Source organism: Micrasema longulum, unplaced genomic scaffold, assembly GCF_059751315.1.
Source record: "Micrasema longulum isolate JH-2025_06_02 unplaced genomic scaffold, ASM5975131v1 h1tg000253l, whole genome shotgun sequence".
Classification (NCBI taxonomy): Eukaryota; Metazoa; Arthropoda; class Insecta; order Trichoptera; family Brachycentridae; genus Micrasema; species Micrasema longulum.
The window spans coordinates 701,009-727,313 of record NW_028277458.1 but is presented as its reverse complement, the minus strand read 5'-3'; the positions used below and the strand labels follow the sequence as shown (position 1 = coordinate 727,313).

Sequence of the window (26,305 nt, the reverse complement as noted above, 5' to 3'; positions counted from 1 at the left end):
AGGTATATCAACCCAAAGTAGCTCTACTTAGATATTTTTATTTAATTTTTTTATTTTATTAAAATAAACGACACTAAGTGCGTTTTACATATTAGTTACAAATACAATTAAATATACATAAATGTTAGCATAAGTAATACAGAGCATTTAAAACAATATTATTAATTAAGAAAGTCTAAAAAAGATAAACTATATAAAAGAAAAATATTACCAGTTATAGAATTATCGATAAAAAAAAGATAATTAGATATTAGAAATACTCTGAACCAGTTAAAAACCAACAAAGAAAACAATTTTATTTTATTTTATTTTATTTTATTTTTATTTTATTGAAATAAACGGCACTTAGTGCCTTTTACATATTAGTTACAAATACAATTAAATATACATACATGTAAACATAGTTATAAGTAATACATAGCATTTAAAACAATATTATTAATTTAGAAAGTCTAAGAAATATAAACTATATAAAAGAATAAAATATTACCAGTTATAGAATTATCGATAAAAAAAGATAATTTGGTATTAGAGATACTTTGAACCGGTTAAAAAAATAACTAAGAAGTAAATTTTGAATAACATTAAAAATATATATAATATTTTTATATGTATTATTATTGAAAACTAATATTTAGGTAAATAGTATATGTTTATGTATAAAAGTATATAATGATGTAAAAAAAATGATAAAGAGAAATATTTTTTACTTATAAATTAATTAAGAAAAGAAACGAAAAAAGAAAAAAAAACACTAATAAAGAAGTTTAAATCAAATTTTTAACAAAAGTAAATTTTGAATAACATTTAAAAAAAAATATAAATATATGTATTATTATTTAAAACTAATACTTAGGTAAATAGTATATATTTATGTATAAAAATATGTAATGATGTAAAAAAAATGATGAAGAGAAATGTTTTGTACTTATAAATTAATTCAAGAAAAGAAACGAAAAAAAAAAAAAAAAAACACTAATAAAGAAGTTTAAAACAATTCTTAACAATAGTAACAAATAGTTACCTAGAACTATTACCAATGAAATAAAGAAGAAGAGCCGTTCTATATGTACTAAATTTCATGTGAAATGAATCACCAACGTCCTGGTACTCATTGCCTAGAGAGTGAAGTCTATTGATGACTGCATTTTTACCATACGATGTCGAAGTATTGTTGCCACAGTATTGGTAGGTTTGCCGAGTTGTCCTTTTCGGTACATTAAAATTAATTAGTGATAAAATTGCAGGGGTGTCAAACATATTAAATCAGTAATAACTCTCCTATCGCTTAGTCTTAATAATGTAACATGTAACAAATAATAGAAATGCAATATATATCAATCCATCCTATGTACGTTTATCGTGCCATGTGGATTTTTACCATCGCATGTCGTCTAAAATGGGCCTACCTCTGGTCACCTTCTGATCAGACCTACATCACATTGTAATGCAAGTGGTGATACGTTTTTACCACAGTGGAAAACATAAACAACCATATTTATTGCATTTTTATTTATTTGTATTTGTTGTTTATTATACCTATGTTAATAACAGCCCATTTAAATATTATGCATTCCAGCTACTGGTTGTTTTTGGTTTTGCGCTTTTATAAGCATTTTAAAAACATAATGCTTTTCCTTAACTTACCAAATAATTTTTACTAAATTCTGATAGTCATTATTATTCACAATTGTTACAATTTTGTCTTCTTGCCTTGTTGTAATGTATAGAGTGTTATCTTTATCGTGATGTATGCTATTCGTTGAGTTATTCTCCGATTGGTTGTGCGTTGCGCGCAGCAGCTGGTCGCATGTACTAACTACACTTGTAGACATGTTTTGGCGTAATGTAACTAGTTAAGTTGTTCTCTGGGCGGTTGCGCGTTGCGCAGCAGGCCTGATCGCATGTACTAACTACTAACTACACATGTAGACATGTTTTGGCGTGCTGTAACTAGTTTAATTGTTCTCCGGTTGGTTGTGCGATGTGCGGCAGAGCTTCTCGCAGTTACTTACTACACTTGTGAAAATTTGTTATTTGCAACCTAGAAAACAAAAAACACACAGAATGTATTTTTTAATTTATATTAACATATTACAAGAGAAACAAAGAACATTTTAGAGAAGGTAATATAGAAGTCTAGGCATTTATAGGGCTTATGACCTGTCATTGTCTGGTTTAAGTGGCCACTTTACACACTGTGTAACATTCACCATTCTGCCCATATTTTAACATCTATATTCCTTCAATTCTTTCATCTGTTGATGCTTGTGAAGTTTAAGAGCTGAAACCTTTATTTATGCGGGTGAGATTCGTGTAATTGAATTATTTCACCTACATACACTAGGCAACGCCTGAAAATTTTATTTGTTCAATTTCTATACTTCTTCATGAACCAGGTGGATTTATCAGCAAGATTTTGAGTTTTCATTTCATTGCCAACAGGCCGGCTTCTCCTGAAAAGTTTGAAGTGGTTTCCTCTTCACATGAGCAAAAACTGAGAAGTTCCTGATTGGCCCACTTTAATATTTTCTTCCTGGTCCCAACAGTTTAGATAAATTCAAAGAAATGTCATTGCAGAAAAATCCTCTTTTGAAATATAAACCTTGTATATTATGAGCAAGGTGAAAAATAATGTAACTCCTATATAAAAAAAAACATTAAAAAATTCATTGTAATTTTTGGGTGATCCCGTTTCGGAGATCACCTATAAAAGACCACTGTACCACCCATGCAACACATTTTATCTCATCCTCTTCGGCATTCTCTCGCTTTATTTTCCGTAAACATAAATTTTGCATATCGATTATTTTTCGACAGGGTTTTGTCCAATTTAGACTAGTTTCAGAACAGAAGCGTCAATGTATTGGGGGATTTCAATTTACCTTTAGCAAAAGAACAATTAAAGTATACATATAAAGGCTGACCTCACTTTTTTGTGCTCATTGTTTGAACTTTCCCAGTGTAATGATGCTTTGAGTTCTAGAGATAGGATTCTAGACTTAATACTTGTCGAGAAAGAAGTTAATGTGTTTCGGTCATTGTCACCTCTAACAAGAGAATACAATTATCAGCCCGCTCTTGATTTTCATCAGTGTGTCTATTTCAATTGACTAAAATTTGATGAACTAAAGTTCCCGATAAAGGCACAGTCGGTTAGAGAGGCTGGAACTTCAATAAGGACGATTTTGACCGGCCATGATTTTTAATGGCCAGTATCAACTGTAATGAGGTATACGACACATTGAATGTAAATGAGGTGGTGTAAAACTTTTATTGTATTGTTGAAGGAGTACTTGATTCTTGTTTTTCTAGAAGATCTTGAAAAACTGGAAGAAGGCGATATCCAAAGTTGTTTACGCGGACTATTATTAGGGTATTTAAGCTAAGCATTCCTAACATAAAATATGGAAAGCTACAGGCTGTCAGAATGGTTTTCAAAAGTTAGGTAGATATGGTAGATCTAGCGTTAAACGTGACATTGGATCAGCGTACTAGTCATTTATTTTCAATATGGAAAACAATATTCTTGAGAATATAAATTGTTTTTGGGATTTTATTAAATCTCTAAAGGCAAACGGCGGGAATGTTGAGACCATGAAATGAGGCGATCAAACTATTCGGGGCGCAGATATTGCGGAAACGTTTGCAGGTCACTTTAAATCTGTATGTAGTAGTGAACCTCCGCTTCTTGGCGTTTACGCTGCTAAGCAGTTTACTACACAAAACGGTGCACAATCTATTGTTATTCCAAATATCAATGAGAAAAACGTTGCTATGATTATAGATAGATTAAATAATACCAATTCTCTTGGCCGCTTTGTTTTTGATTCATTTTTCATTAAATACGGGAGTCTTTCTAAGAATTTGGAAGATATCTAAAGTTACTCCTACACACAAGAGTAGCTTTAAGTCATCCGTAGAAAACTATAGACCTCTAGCTGTACTTTCAGCGCCAGCTAAGGTATTTAAAATTTTCATAAGTAAAATCATCGCTTCTCGAGTCGAGCCATTTATAATAGATAAACAGCATGGGTTCAGGAAGGGTCGCTCGGTTGAAACAAATTTAATGGAATGCTAAAATTAATGGCGAGCTACCTCCAAAACCGAAATCAATATGTTTTACATGGCTTGTTTGCATAAAAAAAAATAGTTACTACTTAGGTGTTCCCCAGGGATCCAACCTAAGCCCATTGCTGTTTTTTTATTTTTATCAACGATATAAAAAAAGTTGTAGTCAATTCGCGTTTTTTATTATTCGCGGATGACTCGAAGATATTTTTGAGGGTTAAAACTTTGGATTATTTTAGTACTCTCTAGGCGGATATAATAAACGTATCTGAATGGGGAAGACAAAATAAATTATTGTTTAATATTTCAAAATGCTCAGTTATGTCTTTGAGCCCACAAAACGCTTTTTTTCCGCCATAGAATCAATGATCAGAATCTTATTCGGACTTTAAAGATTAAAAATCAAAGCATCACTTTTGTGAGTTCCCTGACATTTCATGATCAGATCGAAACAGTTTGTAGTAGCTCGTTGAAGATGTTAGGAATTGTCTTGCATACTGCCAGGATTTTTGATAATATACGAGTACTGAGAATTATTTATAGCTCGTTGGTGCGAAATAGACTCAAGAGTGGCTCAATGATTTGGGGACTATGTGATTTGAAGTACTCTTTTATGGTAGAGAGGGTTCAGAACAATTTTTTTCGGTTTCTCTACATGAGAAGGTGCAGATATTATTCATGGCCTTATCCCACTAAGTTTTTCTAGGGTATACTTGGTTACAACAGTTTGAAGACCAGAGGGAATGTGTATTTAACTACGCACTTCTTTCGATTGTAGCACGGTATTATTGACAACCCTGAAATTATGCGGAGCATTAGCTTTTTTGTTCCGGATAATTACCTTAGATAGCGTCAGCATAGACTGTTTTACAGTCCAATATACAGAACCAACATACCAATGGTTATGCCTGTTGGAAGGACTATCTTTATGTTTAACAATATTACTTTGGACATTGACATTTTTCACATCTCTGAGGGAGTTTTCGGATACAAGATTCTCTTACTTTTTTAACATATTATTCTCTGGATATTATGTACACTTATGTGTTATTTTTATATATACCTTAGTTTATACCTTATTAATTTTCTTATTTCTATATGTATGAATTAAGATATTCCATTTTTTATTGTAAATATAAATGAATAAATAAAATTGAATAAGTTAAGTTTGGGTTAAGATCTTACCGAATTTGCAGCTACTCTGTAGTTTGCATGGAGTAGAAGTAGTTGCGACGCATTTACTGTTTCTTAAAGATGTTCTTTCTGGGCAAGTTATTTCAATGATTTCACATATATCACCTTTCTGGACTGTGTTAGGTGGACAAACTGCAATTAACTTCATACATTTTCCATTTTCCAATTGAGAATCGGGTGGACATGCAAATTCAGTTATCTGACAGATTCCGTTCACTTTTACGCTGTTTGAAGGACAGACTGCATGATAAACGCACTCGTTATTCTGTGGATATGAATCAGCAGGGCATTTTATTGTAGTAATTTGACATTCGCCATTAACATTTACACTATTCGAAGGGCACACTACCTCTCGGACACATTGGTCATTTTGATAAAATGATCCAATGGGACATGATGCTTTAGTAATTTGACAAACGCCCTCTATTTTAACACTATTTTCAGGACACACTGCGGTATAAACGCATTGATCGTTTTGCCGATATGAGCCACTTGGACACGACATTTTGGTTATTTGACAGGCACCGTTAATCTTTAGACTATTTGGCGGACAAACAGTCATGGATATAATACACTGCCCATTTTGCGGATACGATCCATCTGAACACATTACTTGTCTTATGCATCGACCATTATCTAACGTTGACCTTTCTGGACATACTACTTCTATGATTTGGCAACTGCCGTGGATATTGATACTATTTGGCGGACAAACAGGCGTGGATATAATACACTGCCCATTTTGCGGATACGATCCATCTGAACACATTACTTGTCTTATGCATCGACCATTATCTAAAGTTGCCCCTTCTGGACATTCTATATCTCTGATTTGGCAAATGCCGTGAATTTTGATACTATTTGGTGGACAAACAGTAGTCATGGATATAATACACTGCCCATTTTGCGGATACGATCCATCTGAACACATTACTTGTCTTATGCATCGACCATTATCTAAAGTTGCCCCTTCTGAACATTCTACATCTCTGATTTGGCAAATGCCGTTAATTTTAATACTATTTGGTGGACAAGCAGTAGTCATAGATATAATGCACTGCCCATTTTGCGGATACGATCCATCTGAACACATTACTTGTCTTATGCATCGACCATTATCTAACGTTGCCCCTTCTGGACATTCTACATCTCTGATTTGGCAAATACCGTTAATTTTGATACTATTTGGTGGACAAGCAGTAGTCATAGATATAATGCACTGCCCATTTTGCGGATACGATCCATCTGAACACATTACTTGTCTTATGCATCGACCATTATCTAACGTTGCCCCTTCTGGACATTCTACATCTCTGATTTGGCAAATGCCGTTAATTTTGATACTATTTGGTGGACAAGCAGTAGTCATAGATATAATGCACTGCCCATTTTGCGGATACGATCCATCTGAACACATTACTTGTCTTATGCATCGACCATTATCTAACGTTGCCCCTTCTGGACATTCTACATCTCTGATTTGGCAAATGCCGTTAATTTTGATACTATTTGGTGGACAAGCAGTAGTCATAGATATAATGCACTGCCCATTTTGCGGATACGATCCATCTGAACACATTACTTGTTTTATGCATCGACCATTATCTAAAGTTGCCCCTTCTGGACATATTACTTCTATGATTTGGCAACTGCCGTGGATTTTGATACTATTTGGCGGACAAACAGTAGTCATGGATATAATGCACTGCCCATTTTGCGGATACGATCCATCTGAACACATTACTTGTATTATGCATCGACCATTATCTAAAGTTGCCCCTTCTGGACATTTTACATCTCTGATTTGGCAAATGCCGTTAATTTTGATACTATTTGGTGGACAAGCAGTAGTCATAGATATAATGCACTGCCCATTTTGCGGATACGATCCATCTGAACACATTACTTGTTTTATGCATCGACCATTATCTAAAGTTGCCCCTTCTGAACATTCTACATCTCTGATTTGGCAAATGCCGTTAATTTTGATACTATTTGGTGGACAAACAGTAGTCATGGATATTATACACTGCCCATTTTGCGGATACGATCCATCTGAACACATTACTTGTCTTATGCATCGACCATTATCTAAAGTTGCCCCTTCTGAACATTCTACATCTCTGATTTGGCAAATGCCGTTAATTTTGATACTATTTGGTGGACAAACAGTAGTCATGGATATAATACACTGCCCATTTTGCGGATACGATCCATCTGAACACGTTACTTGTCTTATGCATCGACCATTATCTAAAGTTGACCCTTCTGGACATATTGCTTCTATGATTTGGCAACTGCCGTGGATTTTGATACTATTTGGCGGACAAACAGTAGTCATGGATATAATACACTGCCCATTTTGCGGATACGATCCATCTGAACACATTATTTGTCTTATGCATCGACCATTATCTAAAATTGCCCCTTCTGGACATTCTACATCTCTGATTTGACAAATGCCGTTAATTTTGATACTATTTGGTGGACAAGCAGTAGTCATAGATATAATGCACTGCCCATTTTGCGGATACGATCCATCTGAACACATTATTTGTTTTATGCATCGACCATTATCTAAAGTTGCCCCTTCTGAACATTCTACATCTCTGATTTGGCAAATGCCGTGAATTTTGATACTATTTGGTGGACAAACAGTAGTCATGGATATAATACACTGCCCATTTTGCGGATACGATCCATCTGAACACGTTACTTGTCTTATGCATCGACCATTATCTAAAGTTGACCCTTCTGGACATATTACTTCTATGATTTGGCAACTGCCGTGGATTTTGATACTATTTGGTGGACAAACAGGCTCGGATATAATACACTGCCCATTTTGCGGATACGATCCATCTGAACACATTACTTGTCTTATGCATCGACCATTATCTAACGTTGACCCCTCTGGACATTCTACATCTCTGATTTGGCAAATGCCGTGGATTTTGATACTATTTGGCGGACAAACAGTAGTCATGGATATAATACACTGCCCATTTTGCGGATACGATCCATCTGAACACATTACTTGTCTTATGCATCGACCATTATCTAAAATTGACCCCTCTTGACATACTACTTCTATGATTTGGCAAATGCCGTGAATTTTGATACTATTTGGCGGACAAACAGGCGTGGATATAATACACTGCCCATTTTGCGGATACGATCCATCTGAACACATTACTTGTTTTATGCATAGACCATTATCTAAAGTGGACCCTTCTGGACATACTACTTCTCTAATTTGACAAACTCCATTAAATTTGTCACTATTCGGAGGACAAACAAAATTGATGTTTGAATAAATACACTGGCCATTCCGTAGGTAAGATCCTTTTGGACATTCCGTCGCTGTGATAACACAAACGTCGTTTTGTAGACTGGACCCTCTCGGACAGTGAACTCGAGTTTCTTCGCAGACTCCGTTTATTCTCACGGTGTGTTTTGGGCAACGCACGTCCAATAGTGGACACGGAACGCTCGTTTCTAAGCACTTGTTCTGAACACACCTAGAAGCACTCGTACACGACCTGAAGTTGTTTCCTATGCAAGGTAACTGTGCTGCACCAACACTACTCACCGCGTACCAGGATACCAACAAAACCAAAGCTTGAAATGTTTGCATCTGAAACAAACGAGATTTATTTTAATTAAACCGTTTTTCAATTCTACCTCATGAATCGAATTTATATTGGCCTAAAAATATTCTAAATGTGGGCGTTTTGGAAAGTTATGAAGTAAACGATAGACTTTTACAAGCCAAATCATCTCTCTATGCCATATTTATTACAATATCTAGGAACAGCTGGCCCTTCCATATTCATTAACCAGGCTCTATAATCATGTACCAATTTGTGTTTATACACCAAGTGCGCTGCATGCTGACAAATTAAGTTGCATCAAAGTAGAACTTTTAATTATTCTTCGAGTAGAACCCTAATTGAATAATACATACTAATGAACCCTAACAGTACAGCCCTACCAAAAAGATACACACTAATGAAACCATCTTAATTACTTTAAGTTAATCCACTAGATGAGATTTGGAAAAAAAAAAATTTGGTAAATGGAACTAAACCTTTAGTGGGTTTTTGTGTATGCTAACTTTCAAACAAAACCTTTAAAGATTCTAAAGATTTAATCAGTTGATAGAGCTCTAAAAATGACACTCATATATATAACTGCATTTCTCATCATCATTTCATGTCCGCTCCCTAGTTGGAGCATATGTTGTCCACAAAGATCCTTCAGGTATCTCTGTCAGCTGCCAGCTCCTGTACGTCCTCCCAAGTTAAGTATGCGTTCCGTAGTTCTGACATGAACTGCCGACGAACAGTCAGCAGTGGACGTCCAGAACGTCGAGAACCTGATGCCTTGTTAAGTAGGCAAACATGGTTAAGACTCTCAGGAGGCATCTGTATCGCCTCCGCTTGATGATAGTTGTCACCGGAGTTTGCTGCGTCCGTTCTCTTATTACTTGATTCCGCACAAATTTAAACCACCGCACACCCAAGATTCTTCTGAGACACCTATTCCCAAAACTAAATATTTTACTGTTTGCTGCTCTAGTGAAGTACCACGATTCGCATCCATAGAGGAGAATAGGTGTTATGCAAGAAGATAAATTGTTTCCGAAAATTCTATCATTCAGAGTATTTTATCAGTTAACAGCGCTCGAAAAATGACATTCATATATTATTTAACTGCATTTTTAATTGTTTTAATTTGTTTTCTCAAATTTTGTCATTCAGATAATTTAGAGGATTTTATCAATTTATAGAGTTCGAAAAATTACATCCATTTATGTATGTTATAATAATAATAATAATAATCATAGTTTGTTAACAAAATAATAATTACTTTATCTACTACATATACACTTAGGTAATAGATTTCTATGGATCATGATTAGACATGTCTAGTCTGTCTAACTAGGCACAACCTGTTTTAAGGCAGATATTTTTATGCAAAAATAATCAACATCATTTTTACCTATTAGTTAATTTACAATACAGTTATCCAATATTAATTTATACCATTTATTATTTAAGAATGTATTTTTAATAAATTTTCCCATTTTTCTCGACCTAAACCCAGTAACCGATGTTTGTCTTTTTTTAAAATTGAATCCGGATCATGGTTTCACAATGTCCGGGTAACATATTAAATATTTTGGGGCCCAGAAACCTGAAATTTCTTTGCCCAAATTCAGAGTTTGTGATAGACCCCATGACCCATCCTCTAGTTTGACTTCTGGTAGTGTGGGAGTGTTCTTTTAAGGATTTGGTAGATTAATTTGCTTTCACAAACATTATTATTCTAAAAATATATAATTGCTTTATATCTAAAATCACAAATTCTTCAAATAACTTGATGCTGGGGGACATAAAGGGCTTTTTAAACATTATTTTAACCATTGATTTTTGAGCAAATTCGAGAGGTTTTAATATTGATTTATTAGTGCCTCCCCATCCTATTATGCCATAAGTTGTAATTGAGTTACATCAAATATGATATAGTTGTTTGAGTTTAATTATAGATAAGATGTTACGTATCGACTTGAAGATATAGGAAAGTTTTCTAATTTTTTGTGTTATGTATTCTGTGTGTTCTGTCCATTTAAAATATTTATCAATAATTATTCCCAAATATTTTATATGGTGTACTGATTCAAGTATTTCAGAGGATATTTTTAATTGAAGGTTTTGTTTAGGCTGTCCCACTGTGGTTTTACTAAATGTAATAGGTTTTGTTTTGTATTTTAAAAGTTTATTTATTTAACATTAAAGTTAAGAGACTGTTATCCAGTCAATTTTTTACTATATTGACACAGTTTTGAGCTGCAGAATGAGTTTAATTCCATTTGTCACCAGTTTTACGTGTGTCACACATAAATCATTAATATAGAAAATAAACTAAATCGGTCCCAAAATACTACCTTGTGGTACACCAAAATCAATGGTTTTTTATTCGCTAGTAATATGATCTATTTTTGCTTTTTGTGTTCAACCACATAAATAGCTTTTAAACCAATTAAGTAAATTACCTTGCAAACTTATAATTGACAGACGTTTTAACATGATTTTATTTGATATTGTGTCGAAAGATTTTGCTAAATCTCAAAAAAATGAAAGACATTTCTTGCCGGAGTCTACATATTTAGAAATAAAATCTGTTATACCAGAGATCACCGTATCTGTACCTATTCCTTTTTGAAATCCTTATGTAACTGCATTTTTAATTGTTTCGGTGTTGTCACGCAAAAGGGGTATTAAAATAAATTTTGGAAAGTAGGTTTAAAGATTCTACTTCATTATTTAATTATTTTCATAGATACATAGCATAATCCATCTATAGTGCGTCTTTAATATTTTAGGGTAAAAAAATCATTTTCTTCGTAGATGGTATGTTGTCACAAAGCGTTTTATTGTTTTATAATATAGGTATTTTTAAAAAAATCGTTGAACATGTTAAATCCTTTCAATGTTTGTCATGTATTGTGAGCTCCACACAGCTGATGGAAACTCCAAATCACCGAGTACAAAAGTGTGGTATAGAGTCGTTAATATATGTTAAATAGATTTATATTACAGTAATCTATTAGACGATCAAGGATATTTACACGGTGCTATACATCACTGACATTGGCAAAAATCTTGGCGTCGTCAGCAAAATGTAGAAATTCAGAAAATTTAATTCACTGATTTATATCGTTAATTTAACAACAATTTAACGATTTACAAATCTAAAAATATAATTTAAAAAATACATACATAAAAAACAACTAACAGTTTATTACCAATTATTTTACCTAACTAACAAGTGACTATTTAATTTTATAAATTGCGTTAGAGTTTACAGTTTATACCAGGAAATGAACTAAAAGAAACCCAGAAACACATGAAAAGCAATAAAAGTCGAGGAGAAGATCAAGGGACAAGTGGTATGTTAAAGCTAGGAGGCAAAGACATCATCGAAGCAGCAAAAATACTTCCAAACAAGTGCATAGAACATGAAACTTTTATTAAAAAATGGCAAATGCTGAGGCAATGCTCTGCGTTTGGTGGGACCAGAAAGGAATTGTGTACTGCTGCTGAAAACGGGTGAAACTGTCAATGGGCATCGCTACCTACAATAACTAATCAATTTGAATCACGCATTGCTCGAAAAATGGCCAGAATGGGAAGCGAGGCACAAACGAATGATATTGCAGCACGATAGCGCTCCGTGCCATCGTACTTCAATCGTCCAGGACACTATCAAAACACAACACCCGCCGTATTTGCTAGATCAGGGCCGCGATTATGATGGAAACTTAAGGACGTCATACCTTTACCATGATGGAAAGTTGAAGATAAATTCTCCCGAGCGATTACGAAAATACAATAATACAAATGAGCAGTTTTAATCATTACAATAGTTTCCGCGGCCGATTTCTCCAACAGGAAACACAATTTCACAGCCGCGCGTTGCTCTCGACAATTAGCTATCACGTTTTCGGCGAAATGGAAAAAAATGTTTCCCACAGACGAACTGATACATTCACAGCAAAAGAACTTCACACTAACTCAGAAGACGAGTCCCTAACGGACGCCGCACAGTGGTCCGGATTTGGAAAACAGTGGACTTAGGAACCAAAGTCATTATTTCGATTTTTTAAAAATTGTTTGATGTAAAAAATCTAATTTGTAACAATATTAGTAATATTCAATTTTTCGTTATTTTGAGTCTAACATGGTTTAAAAAAATACAAACGAAAAAAATGTATGGAGTAAAATTGTTTTTTTTTTTCTTGATGCGTTTTAAAGTGTTAGCAACAAAACCTTTTGTTTATTAACGTATGTAATCAGTACTTTATGTTTAAATTTTTTTCTCTCCTATACACTTGCAACCTTGGCGTTAAATCGCAGTTAAACTTTCAAAATATTTTTTTTTATTACACAACACAACAAATGTTTCCGTTTTTCAATTTTGTATTTTCTTCTTTCTTTTTTATTATTGTATATTTATCTTGGTTTATTTTTATGTATTTGAAAAAAAATAAAGTTTAAGGCAAGAAATGCAGTAAAATTTGAATAAAAATCTGACTTAAATGTTTTCAAAATTATTTTTATTATTTCTCAAATGCGCGTACATATGATAATATTTCTAATTAATGTATTCCTCTCTAAGAAATATTCAATCACATAATTAACTTTGTGTTCAAATTTTTTTGTTCCTCATAATTCTCAGAAACTGCAGGAAATTGCTTTAATAATTCATCAAATAAGTCTTAACGGTGAATTATTACCATAAAGACGGTGCTAATAATATATTTTTTGTTTCGTATAATTCTTAAAAACTGCAGAAACGACTCATTCATAAAATAAATTATTATATAGCACTCCATTATAATAACATTGTATTTGTATTCATGGGTTTTCATACTTTAAAATGCAGTTTTTGGAGAATATTTCAAAAACTGAAGGTGATAGGCAATTTTGGTTTTCACATTTGTAATAAAAAAATAGTTGTGCATCTTATGATGCACAACTATAGTGGTTATCCACTAAACCCAATCTTCTGGCAGAAACATTTGTTGTGTTGTGTAATAAAAAAAAATATTTTGAAAGTTCAACTGTGATTTAACGCCAAGGTTGCAAATGTATAGGAGAAAAAAAATATGAACATAAAGTACTGATTATATACGTTAACAAACAAAAGGTTGATATAGACCGAAAGTACCGCTGTGCCAAATCCATCAATTCTATAATTTCTTGTTTAAAATTAATTTCTGTAAACGCGTCTATATTTTAAAAAATACCGTTCGATTTATTAGTCAGCAACAAGGACCCGAATTGCGCCTTTCGCAAGGGTCGTTGAAGGTATGTAATAAAAGTCCGTCCGCTCAGGCAATCGGGAGCCTATTGTTCTTGCTAAGAAGGTACCCCCAAGAACCGGCCACATGTCAATATTTGTGAAGCTCAGGACACTTTTGAAAACGCGAATAATAATAGTTAAAAATAATATTTGTATTTTGAAATCCAAATCACTTTATTTCCATGAACAACATATTTATATTTTACAATTTTTATGAAAATTATAACGGCAACCATGATGCCGTTTCCCCGTAAAAGTAGGCATAGAGGATGGAACGCCACGTCACTCTATCTCTGCATAAAGATTTCGCTTCCTCTACCTTCACACATATTCTCGTGCACGCTCTCCGATTATTCCGATTCTTATCATAAGTTAATTATAAGAATAGGTTAATTTTATATTTAAGTTTAGTAGAATAAGTTAGATTTTAAGAATATCATTTGGCGGGAAAGAAGGAATTTGGCGGGAAGGGAAGACCGCCCCAACCGAAGCGTGCGCCCGCCAATCAGAGCGACGAGACCAACCGGGAAGGGGGGACGTCTAAAAGATGATAAAAACCGTGATGCCCGCTTCCCGGACTCTCTTCTACGGAAACGCTCTTCTACGGCAACTCTCTTCTACGGAAACTCTCTTCCACGTAAACACTCTCTTCTACGAACTCTCTCTCTTCTGCGGACCCACGAGCCGAACTCTCTCTCCGGACTCTCTTTTTCTGCGTCAGTTGACCTCAAGGGTCACGGGCGGGTGCCTTGCCATCCCCGTGGCCCAGTCAGCAGCCCAGGAGAGAAGCCACCGCGCTGGCTAACCAGCTTTAATACTTTAAAACGCATCGAGAAAAAAAAAACAATTTTACAGTACACCACGAACCATGCATTTATTTTAATGTTAGTAATGCCATTTATAGAAATTAAAACAGCCCTTCTTTTGTCTATGCTTTTTTCCCCTTCTCTCGCCAACCTCAAAGCCAGTATCAATAGTAAAATGGGGCGACATTTGGATCGTAAGGTGACTTTGATCAGCAAATATAGTGTCCATATTTTTATCAATAACTTGGAAACCTTTGACAAATTTCAAGTGTTCTTTCTTTATGGTAAAACCAAATACGCTTTAAATGCCAATATTATATTTAAAGTAAAATTCCAAGAAATCAGTAGTGGAACTGTAAAGCTGTTTTTTTTAAATTCTGTGATACTAAAGTATTAGTTTTAAAAATATTTATTTAATGAGAAAAGTAATTTTGTGTACCACTGAGTGTCCATTATTATGATATATTTATATATATGTTATAATATTATTATTGTATATATATATTTTAACGAATAATAAGAAGTTTTTTAAAATGAGCTGAAATTGATGAATTTTTTTTACATACATACACTTCAATTGCACTTCTTGTGAAATCTTGTTGAACCCTGTTAAATATGGCCAATATTTATTTCCCAGGTATGTTTCACGTCTTCGTAAGAAATAGAAACTGATACAAGAATTGCTTTACTGGAATAAAAGTAATGGATTCTAAGTCATTTGGTAAAATATTTTTTTTCAAAGTGGTGATAGATAAGTTTCCACAATTCATAAAAAGGACTCAATAACTTTTCATTTTGATCCGATAATAATGTCAGCTAATTTACAAAGTATTATAGACAATACATGAATTAACTGACCATTTCATTTGATCAGAAAACAGGGTTATTATGTCATCTGTACCAATTATTTAAATTAAATTTTTCGTAATTGATTCATTAGTTGAAATACTCATTTGACATATTTTATCAATTAGTTTAAACAAAAATGTTGTTACTGGCCATCAATATGTAGACTCTATACTATAAAAACTTCAGCTTCTAACCTTTTTGATAATAAATTACTCACATATGCTGTAAGAACTGCGTAATAGTGCTGTCATAGGCGCTCACAGACGTATATGCGCACACCGCGGTGAATGAGTTAAGAAATATTTAACAAAGACGTTTTTATTTAAATTACATAGATTTTTACGTAAAAACTATCAGAATCAGTGACGTCACTAATTGTTTGTTTTTATCTTTATTCAAATAACTAGACTTTGATCCTTTATATCTCCCTTATTTTTTAACAGATTTTAATAAGAAGAGTACCAATTATTAATATTATAGGTATAAGGAAATTACAATATGGCGGCAAGCAGTGCCAGCGCAATTTAGCATACATATTTGTACTTGTTTATAATAAATAAAGTAGTACTATAACTCAAACAAGCGTTTTATTAGGTTATGGGCCTAGACACATTTATACTTTTTATAAATAGTTAAAAGTAGTTAGTGCAGTATTCAGTGTTTAAAAATGATGACTAATTATTTCGTTAACGTTCCAAAGTTAAAAGGTCGGGAAAATTACAATGATTGGTGTTTTGCATTTAAAAATGTTCTGGTGCTCTAAGGTTTGGCTTTTGCCATTGAGAAAGAGTTACATATTTTGTCTACCCCAGAAGAAAACGTACAAGATTTTAAAGTGAAGGCGAAAATAATTTTGACAATAGGCGCATCGCTGTACGTACACATAAAGCACGCGGCAACCGCGTACGAGTTATGGACAAAACTTAAAAACATGTTCGATGATTCGGGGTATGCTAGACAAATTAATTTATTGCAAAATTTAATAAACATACGTCTTGGTAACAGTGACTCAATGACTCAGTATGTAACCAACATTATAGAGACGGGACAGAAACTGCAGGGAACGGGATTTTAGATTACTGACGAGTGGATCAGCGCATTAATGTTAGCAGGGCTACCTGAAAAATATTCACCGATGATTTTGGCCATAGAACATTTGGGGATCGAAATCGGTGCTGACGTCATCAAAAAAAGTTGATGGACATGTGTTTTTCTGATGGTACCGTTTCCGGTACAAAAAAAGCATTTGTGGCAAAGAGAACGAATCGTTTGAAAGATAGTAACTTCATACGAGGTTATCATAGACAATCGAAGGAAACGTCAGAAACTGCCAAAACAATCAGATGTTTCAAATGTAAACAGATTGGACACTACTAGAATCAATGTACGAATTCGGGAACAAGCAATAAAAAACAATTAAATGTATTTAGTGCTATCTTTTTGAGTGGTAAATTTAATCACAAGGATTGGTACATTGACAGTGGTGCAAGTAATCACATGACAGCTAGACAAGATTACATCAAGAATCTGTCGTATCAACTTAAAACCAAGGAAATAATAATCGCAAACCAGACAAATGTACCAGTGATGTGTTCTGGTAACGCCAACATCATCAACAGTTGTTAATGGTGTGGAATATGACGTTAAAGTTTCAGATGTATTGTGCATACCAAATTTAACGACCAATTTACTCTCAATGAGTCATTTAATTATGAATGGAAATAGCGTATTTTTTAATGAAAATGGTTGCTATATTTATAATCAACATAAGATACTAGTTGGTCAGGCAAAATAAGCAGGGGATGTGTACAGATTATACACTTTGAAAACTGAACAGTTAACTGCAGCAACCGCAATAGCATCGAGTGAAACTTAGCATCAACTCTTGGGACATATTAACAGTACTAGTTTAAATCAAATGGAAAATGGAGCTGTAGAAGGAATTTCATACCCAGAAAAGGCAAACATAGAAAAATCAACATGCGCCATTTGCTGTGAAGGGAATTAAGCCAGACTACCTTTTCAGGAGAGTTCGACGAAAACTCAGAATATCCTAGAGGTGATTCATGCAGATGTGTGAGATCCTATATAAAATCTTTATATCGGAGGATCTAGATATTATGTTTTGTTCGTGGATGACTACAGCAGAATGGCATTTGTCTATTTTATGAAGATGAAAAATGAAGCATTTAAGTTTTTTAAAGAGTTTTAGTTCATGGTTGAAAAACAGAAAAGCAGAAATATTACAATTCTAACGGAGGTGAGTTCTGTAGCCGAGAGTTTGAGACATATTCAAAGGAGCAAGGAATAGTTCATCCTAAGACTAATGCTTATACGCCAGAGCAGAATGGCTTATCTGAAATAATGAGCAGGTCAGTAGTTGAAAAGGCCAGATGTTTGATTTTCAAAGCCGGTTTACAAAAAAAAATCTGGGCAGAGGCAGTTAATACTTCAGTTTATTAACTTAAAATAACAAGACTCCATACGAAGTCTGGACAAACAGAAAGCCAAATTTAAAACATTTACGTATTTTTGAAAGTACAATTATGGTACATGTTTCAAAAGAAAAACGTTTGAAGTGGGATAAAAAATCGAAAAAATTCATTTTTATGCTGAGAATGTAAAAGGATATAGAAATTATGATCCTAAAAATAACTCTGTGTCAACAAGTAGAGATATAATCATCATGGAAACTTTAACTGAAATCTCAGTAGAGATACCAGTAGAATGTAAGTTTTCAGCGGGGGCAAATAGGCCAGAAGACTTAGAAAATTCAGATCCAGAATATGAGAACGAAGGAGATGATGCATTTGTCATAAATCCAGAAAATTCTTCGGTGAGTACTTCAGATGATCGTTTCAGGGACACAACTTTAAGCTCAGACCTCACTCTAGAGAGTTTAAGTGAACAAGAACCTCTACCAAAACGAACGATAAGACAACCTAACCGGTTTGGTCTCAATAATCTATGTACTGCGGAGTGTTACGACGATGACGGCAATGACAGTCATCACACTCAAAGAAGCTTTAGATGGACCAGAGAGCAAGTTTTGGAAAGCGAGCATGAAGAAGGAGTTGGATTTATTTAAAGAGAATGATGCATAAAGATGTACTATAACAAAACTCAAACAAGCGTTTTATTATCTTGTGATTTTCTAAATTTTTTTTTTAACTAATAAAAAAAATTCATGAAAATTGCCCATTGTATTTGTGTGTTTGAGAAGGGGATGGAAACTCTGGAACGATTTCATTCCTGAAGTATCAATTCGAATATTCGAATATCGATTCGAAGTTACGGGATCATGTATATATATTGTAACAACTATATTTCATCCTGCCCTTTTTAAGTAGCGCGTGATTAAGCACGAGTCTAAATGATATTTTTGCTACGTTAAGATTCAAGCATGGCAATTCCACGTCAGACTGTTCATTTCTAGAAAAAGAAAAAAATCGCCCGTGACAAGCAGAGAAACGTGTAACGTGACAAAATCAAAGATGTAGTTCTTTTATATCGAGGAAACATGGCCTTACGGCATATAAATACTATGTAATAATCGTATTGTCGTTTCAATTTGCCAGAACACGGAATCTAATTATGTATTTTTGTCCATAAATTTTGGGCTTCCTAAACACCCCATTTTATTTTTTTCATAAATTTAAAATAAATGGTATATTACCATCTTTATAATGGATTATCATTACGTCTGTCTAAATCTTGACAGTTTACGTCAATTTCTATATACAAAATCTAAATTATTAAACCAGAAGCCGAATCGACAACAATAAAATCGGTCAAAGTATTATTTAGAGGAATGACGCGTACGGCTTACGCTAAGATGTTGGCCGGATTTACCTTTGAAAACTGGAACCTTTCATATATGTAATACTCTGGCCATTTGAAACGAAAAAAACTTTGAATATCTACAAAGAAGATTTAAATGAATTGAACGTGGATGATCGGTGTCAAGAATTTAATATTTATTTTCATTTCAATTAAATGTTCTAAATCATTTGCAATTTGGTTTTTAGATTGTATAATTAGCTAGGTAAATGCACAAAACTGTATACTCTCGCTTGTAAAAATAACATTGTAATTTCGAGAAAAGCCTTTGTTATTTTGCAATTACCTGGTCTACATGTTTAATTCGCAATAGGGCGAGGCTTCGAGACTATTTACATTTTTAATCCTATTTTTATCTTGATTCTTCACACATCTGGAGGGAAGGTCGGACATAATTATTGTCCTTATTTTGGAGAGATTCTCATCTTTACTGGTTGAGGTCGCTCAATGGTGAATAGCGTATATTTTGAGAGGAATTTGCTCTGCATTTATTTGTTCGGCTTACTTTTTGCATTGTCTCACAACAATGCACAGATCGTAGCTGTCAACCAATAAAGACACAATTTAATTTTTCTGTAAAGTTTAATTTTAGATTTTTGTAAATCTTTGAAATATGTTGATACATTGAGTGTTTACATTCTTTTATTTTAAAATAAAATCTGGACATTTTTCACACTCCTCACAAAAGGACGTTACAATATACATACAAATTTCATTTGTATTATTAAAATCATATACCTAGGTTCTTTAAAATTTCATAACCTCGATTCATTATGTTTTTAAAATTCATTTAAATTTATTGACTTTTATTTCTTTTGAAGTTGCTTCTCGTCGGTTTTTTTAATCCCTTGTACGTAAATATGTATTTTTCCATTAAAAAAAAATGGTTTGTGCACTTGATGATGTTTTTTTATTCTTATTTATTTTAACTCTTTCTTTTTAATTACTTTTAGTAAGTTTTTTTATTCTTTAATTTATGTAAAAAATTACTAGAAACTTTTAACATAACATTTTTACTTCGATTTTAATTTTTAAATTACCTTAGTTTATGTTTTTTTCCCTTACAATATTATCGTACTTGAAAAATTCAAATAGTTGATTGATAACCTAAGCATGTAATATAATATGTAAACTTCACTGATCCATTAAAGTTTACTCTAACTTTTTGTACTATAAAAACAAAACACATTATAGAATTTATACAATGGTTTTAATATGTCGGTAGAAATTTATACATATATTATGTACATAATGTGTCTCAATGCCATTATGAGGATAACTTTTACTAAAAGATTTTACATTATAACAAGTACCTACTTGTTATAATGTATCAGTGTTATTGTACATGTCAGTGTGGGTGACTATATATAATATATTGTGTGAGGGTGTGTGTATGTGTGTTTATATGTATGGGTGTGTTCAGTCGCGTGCACAGAGTTTTTAACTAGGGTAAGCAGTAGAAAAAAGTACGTTTTATAGAATATAAGTTATCAATCTTACCAAACAGTTTCCTTCACTCGTCACGTTAGTTTGAATCAATATGTTGTTAACTTGTAGTTATTGTTGAAATTACCTAGACCACATTAAAAATCCAAATGAATGCAAAATTTATATAATATATTACTTATTTTTTTATATGATTTATAAAATATATTTTTTTCTACTTATATGTTTATAAATTTATATAAACCACTTTAATTTAGAGTTATACTTCGACCGGTTTCGAGATTACTACCTCATTGTCAGTAATTAAAGTAACTTTTAATTACTCGCGTTGATATTTATACTATAAAATATTGTATGAAAGAGACAGAAAATGAAAGAGAGAGAAAAAATATAAAATGTATCATAACGGGAATATTTTTTAAAGAGGACTAGACGTTAAATTTAATTGATTATTTATTATTTGAAGATTTGATTAATGGGTTTACTAATTTCTAATCGTTCTAAATTGTCTAAACGAAAACCATTTTTATTGACATGCAAAATTTCTACACCCGTTTCTTGATTAAAATACTTACTTACACAATATTAATCACTTAATATAAGTGTAACTTGTATAATATAAGTGTGTCCTTAAAACGGTTAAACACACATTCCCGTCAATATCACAAGTTGCACAAAACACAAAACTACATTTCGATTTTTATTGACAAAATAAACGCACTAGTGCAGGGGTCTCCAAACTTTGAAGCCTTCGGGCCATAATGATTTTATCAGTTTGTTCCAAGGGCCAAACCAGTTTTAATTTTTCTGCCCTTAACTATATTTCTAGACTAGAATAGTCGCAAAGTGCGCGACCTTAGCAAACTTACGCTTTTTTTGCATTTCAATTATTATTGTGTATTGTGACACTTAACGACATTTAGTGGCGAGTAGTGGTACTATGTAGTGTACTATGTACTATCTATTTCAGCTACCCGCTAACAGGTGGCATTAGTCGTAATCAAATATTTGGAATTACCGCGTTGGTTCGAGAAAGTTCTGGTTCTGGCTAGTGTATTCCGATCACTTCAAGATGGCAGTAATTGCATATAAAAAGGCTAGCGGCGCAACCGCGAGTCAGTCTGCGTAGGAAAGGCGAAGGAAGCGAAACGGTCTATTGTGAAATAAAGTAACACCCGCGCATAAAAGTATTTTGATTTGACTTATTGTTTTTATGTGTGATTTGTTAGTATGGAAAAGAAGCGAAAAATCGACAGTGAATGCAGAACGTTCCAAAATAAATGGAACTTTCAGTATTTTGTGATTGAGTCCAGTAATAAGGCGCTATGTTTAATTTGTAATGAAACCATAGCTGTTCTCAAAGAATATAACATTAAACGACACTATGAATCGAAACATCTTCAAAATTACTCCAAGTATACAGGAAGTTTGCGGACGGAAAAATTTGAAGTTTTGAAACGCGGACTCAAATCGCAGCAATCTTTGTTTACCAAAGCGAATACTGAACAAGAGTCTGCAACTCGCGCCAGCTTTTGTGCGGCTCTTGAAATTGTAAAACGTGGCAAACCATTCACCGATGGAGAAATGATAAAAGAATGCTTGATTGCAGTAGCCGAAGAAATATTCCCCGTAAAGGTAAATTTATTTAAAAGTGTCAGTTTGTCAGCAAACACCGTGGCTCGGAGGGTGCAAGCATTGGATGAGTCAACGGACGTATCAGATACTACTCAGGTGTTGATTTTTATTCGCGGAGTAAATAAAAGCTATGAAGTGTATGAAGAACTTCTTGATATTGATAGTATTCACGGCACGACAACTGGGGCAGATATTTTTAAGGGAGTTGAAAATGCCATTAATAAAAAGAACCTTCGATGGAAAATTTTTAAATCTATTACAACCGATTGAGGCAAAAATATGTGTGGTAAAAATTAAAGAGTGGTTGCACTTGTGTCAAAGGCTGTAGAAAATGATGGTGGTTCAAAACCATTAGTCTTACCCTGTATCATTCATCAACAGTCAATGTTTGGATATGTCTGAAGTTCTAAAACCAGTCATATCAGTTATTAACTTCATCAGATCCACTGGGCTGAATCACCGACAATTTCGCGAGTTTATTCAAGAGATTGGAGAAAATGACTTACCATACCATGTTTAGAATTTTACAAAAACTTGTACTTTTTATGAAATTTATGAATAAAAAAAAAAATAAAATAAAAAACCCACACATATACGTTTTGTAGAAGTATACAGATTTGTTCATATGAAGAAAATAGGCGTTGGCAGTTCGTGCCTCTGCCGAAATTGGCCCTTAGCGGCGCCACGATCGGAACAAAACACTACTTGACCGAATAACATTCGGCGCATTTTTCAAATTTTACAAATAGTATATATTAAATTATTTTTTGTTATTGTTTTAATGAAATTCTAGCACGGTAAGCATTACTTTTGTGCCTATATGGGACGCACGCCACTGGGTGTGTATATATGTATATATATATATCAGTGGCGTGCGGTGACTTGAAACAGGGCATGCAGTCATAAGAAGGAAAAAAACACCATTTTTATATTTTAAATCTTTTTAAAAAAAAAATATTATTTAATATTTGCGTTCTTATGATTTACTAAAATATTTAATTGTTAGGACCATTTTCAACGAGTTATAAATAACCACTATTAGAAAATGGGAATCAAGTTGGGGTAGAGTGGGATTCGAATCATGGACCTTTGATTCGTGAGTCCGAGACACTAGCCACAGGACCACAACCCGATTAAACATAATTTCGATGCTTTAGAATGGCAGTTTCAGTTTTTTGTCAAAGAAACCTTAATTATTATTGGTCACTTTTTTGTAGAACCCCATCTCGATAGTAAAAATGAAAATTAACAAAAATGAAACCCGTGAAACGTTTTTTAAATTAAAATTACGAAAATCAAAAACTGAATATTTACACAGTTTTTCTGTTTTCTACGTCGATTTTCCCGCGCCTCCCTAACTCACGGAATTCTTGTGACCCTTCGACAGAGCCCCAGGATTCCGCGAAACATTTTTTAGGAGTCGCTCGTCTAGACAAAGTGATAATAATATTACAGAATTGGAAATTTTTCAGATTAGCTCAAGGTCTTATACTAATAACTAATTAAATAACCACTACGCCATTTCCACAAAGGGGTAGGCAAAGAGGATAGAACGCCATACCACTATTTCCTGGCACACTTTTCACGCACGCTGATTTAAAAATTCCATAAAACTAAATATCCTTTTGATAATAATAATAATTACATTTATAGCACCCGCTTTTTCCCTATACATTTTTTCGCATATTGTTATCCGTTTCTTACGAGATGTATTAACAACTCCTCTAACATATGGTATAGGTTTGCATATTCGGCCGCATTCCAATGCGATGCCCTCCAGCCACCCGCGCTTACCCCAGGCCCCGCGAGACCCCTAAATTTTTCACCCCCCCTCGATTTTGGCCTTTATAAGGCGGATTTCTAGCCCCAGAAGTCAGAGTATTCCGGGTCATCCTCTAACCTTTCTGCTTACCTAACTTCTTGGTACTTTTTGGTAAGGACACCCACTCGGGGCTCTCCTAGCGAACCAGCTTGCTTTCCTTTTCTGGAACTCTTTGGTACTAGGATACGCCCTGGCTCTCATCCCGTACAGTTATATTATACTGTCAACCCTAGTTGCTTGCCTTGTTTGGCACCTCCGGATTCTTTGGTCAGACATATAATTTCATTTTTTTATTTAAATTTTATTGATAAACCCTTACGGGTTACATACATTTAACAAAACATTTTCACTTTTAAAATTCACATTCTACTGTTAATAATAATATTTCTAACATCTTTTGTAAAGGTTGTCTGAGTCTTTTGTTTAGTTTTGTCTGGTAGTTTATTGTATAATTTCAGTCCATGGTTTATAAGTCTCGATTGTCCTTTTCTCGTTTTAAAATATTGTATATAATATTTTTCTGATATTCTCGTATTGTGTTTATGTGTTCTACAGTTTTTTTCAAGTTTTAATTCTTCGTCTACAATTACATCAGTGGCTAATTTATGAATAAATTTTAATGATTTTAGTTTAAAGAGTTCAGTCACATTTAATTGTTTAGTTTGTTCAAAAAGTTCTTTAGTTGCTGTTAGATAGGGAAGGTCATATACTAGCTTTAATATATTTTTTTTGCTGTCTTTGTAGTCTGTTTATGTCATTTTGATTTCCTGTTCTCCATATTAGTTGCATATAACACATTTTAGTTTTTACATAGGCTTCATACATTATTTTTTTTTCCTTTATTGGAACAAAGTTTTTGATTTTAAAAAATAGACTCGATAAAGTCGCCACTTTGCTAATTAAATTGTTGATATGAATTGTCCATGTCAATTGTCTGTCTATTGTTAGTCCTGAGTATTTAACATGTTCAATTTCAGTTAGTCGTTCATTATTTATGTAAGCATCTACTTTGTGACATTTTTTTCTAGATTCAAAATGGATAATATTGCATTTTTTTCATTAAGTGTAAGTTTGTGTTTGTCCATTTAGTCAATATAGTAAGGTCTTCGTTTATGTCATTGTTTGTTAATACGTCTGTTTGATTTTTATAGAAAAGTCCTATGTGGTCGGCATACATAATAATTTTCCCCCTAAAATTATACAGTGATAAGTCATTAATATATAAAATATATAATAGTGGACCCAAAATAGATCCTTGTGGGACTCCAAAATATACTGTTTGTATTTTACTTTTTTTTCATTTACAAAGGTATACTGCTTCCGATTTGTTAAGTTTGAGTTTAATAGTTTGTATTCTTGAGATTTTACTCCTATATCATTTAATTTTTTTATCATGGTCTCAATGTGAACCGTATCAAAAGCATTTTTAAAATCTAATATTACTCCCGTGGTTGGAATTTTAGCATCCATATTTGTTTGAATATAATTAATAAAATTTACTAGAGCGGTTCCAGTTCTTTTATTTTCTTGAAAACCATGTTGGTCTAAGCATATTATATTAAGATTTTTAAAATGTCCCATTAATCGTTTATGAATACATTTTTCAAAGATTTTATTAAATACAGTTAAATTTGCTATAGGTCTATAGTTACTAGGTTCCGTTCAATCTCCACCTTTAAATATAGGATTTATTCTTGCAGTCTTTAATTCTTCCCGGTAGATTCCTAACTTTATATGCATGTTAATTAATTTTGGTATGACCGGGCTTAAA

At 33.2% G+C, this 26,305-nt stretch overlaps 1 protein-coding gene across 1 annotated transcript in view; it reads right to left on the bottom strand.

Annotated features, from left to right (window-relative positions):
- Nucleotides 1-761: 761 nt before the first annotated feature.
- Nucleotides 762-26,305, bottom strand: part of LOC148283209 (uncharacterized) — a 35,323-nt gene continuing 9,779 nt past the window's right edge. The window contains exons 2-3 of the mRNA XM_088223893.1: nt 5,257-8,902; nt 762-2,044 (exon numbers count right to left, since the gene is read on the bottom strand). Of these exons, the coding sequence (XP_088080019.1) occupies nt 2,034-2,044; nt 5,257-8,902 (3,657 nt within the window). The 3' untranslated portion in view covers nt 762-2,033. The remainder of the gene's footprint in view (nt 2,045-5,256; nt 8,903-26,305) is intronic.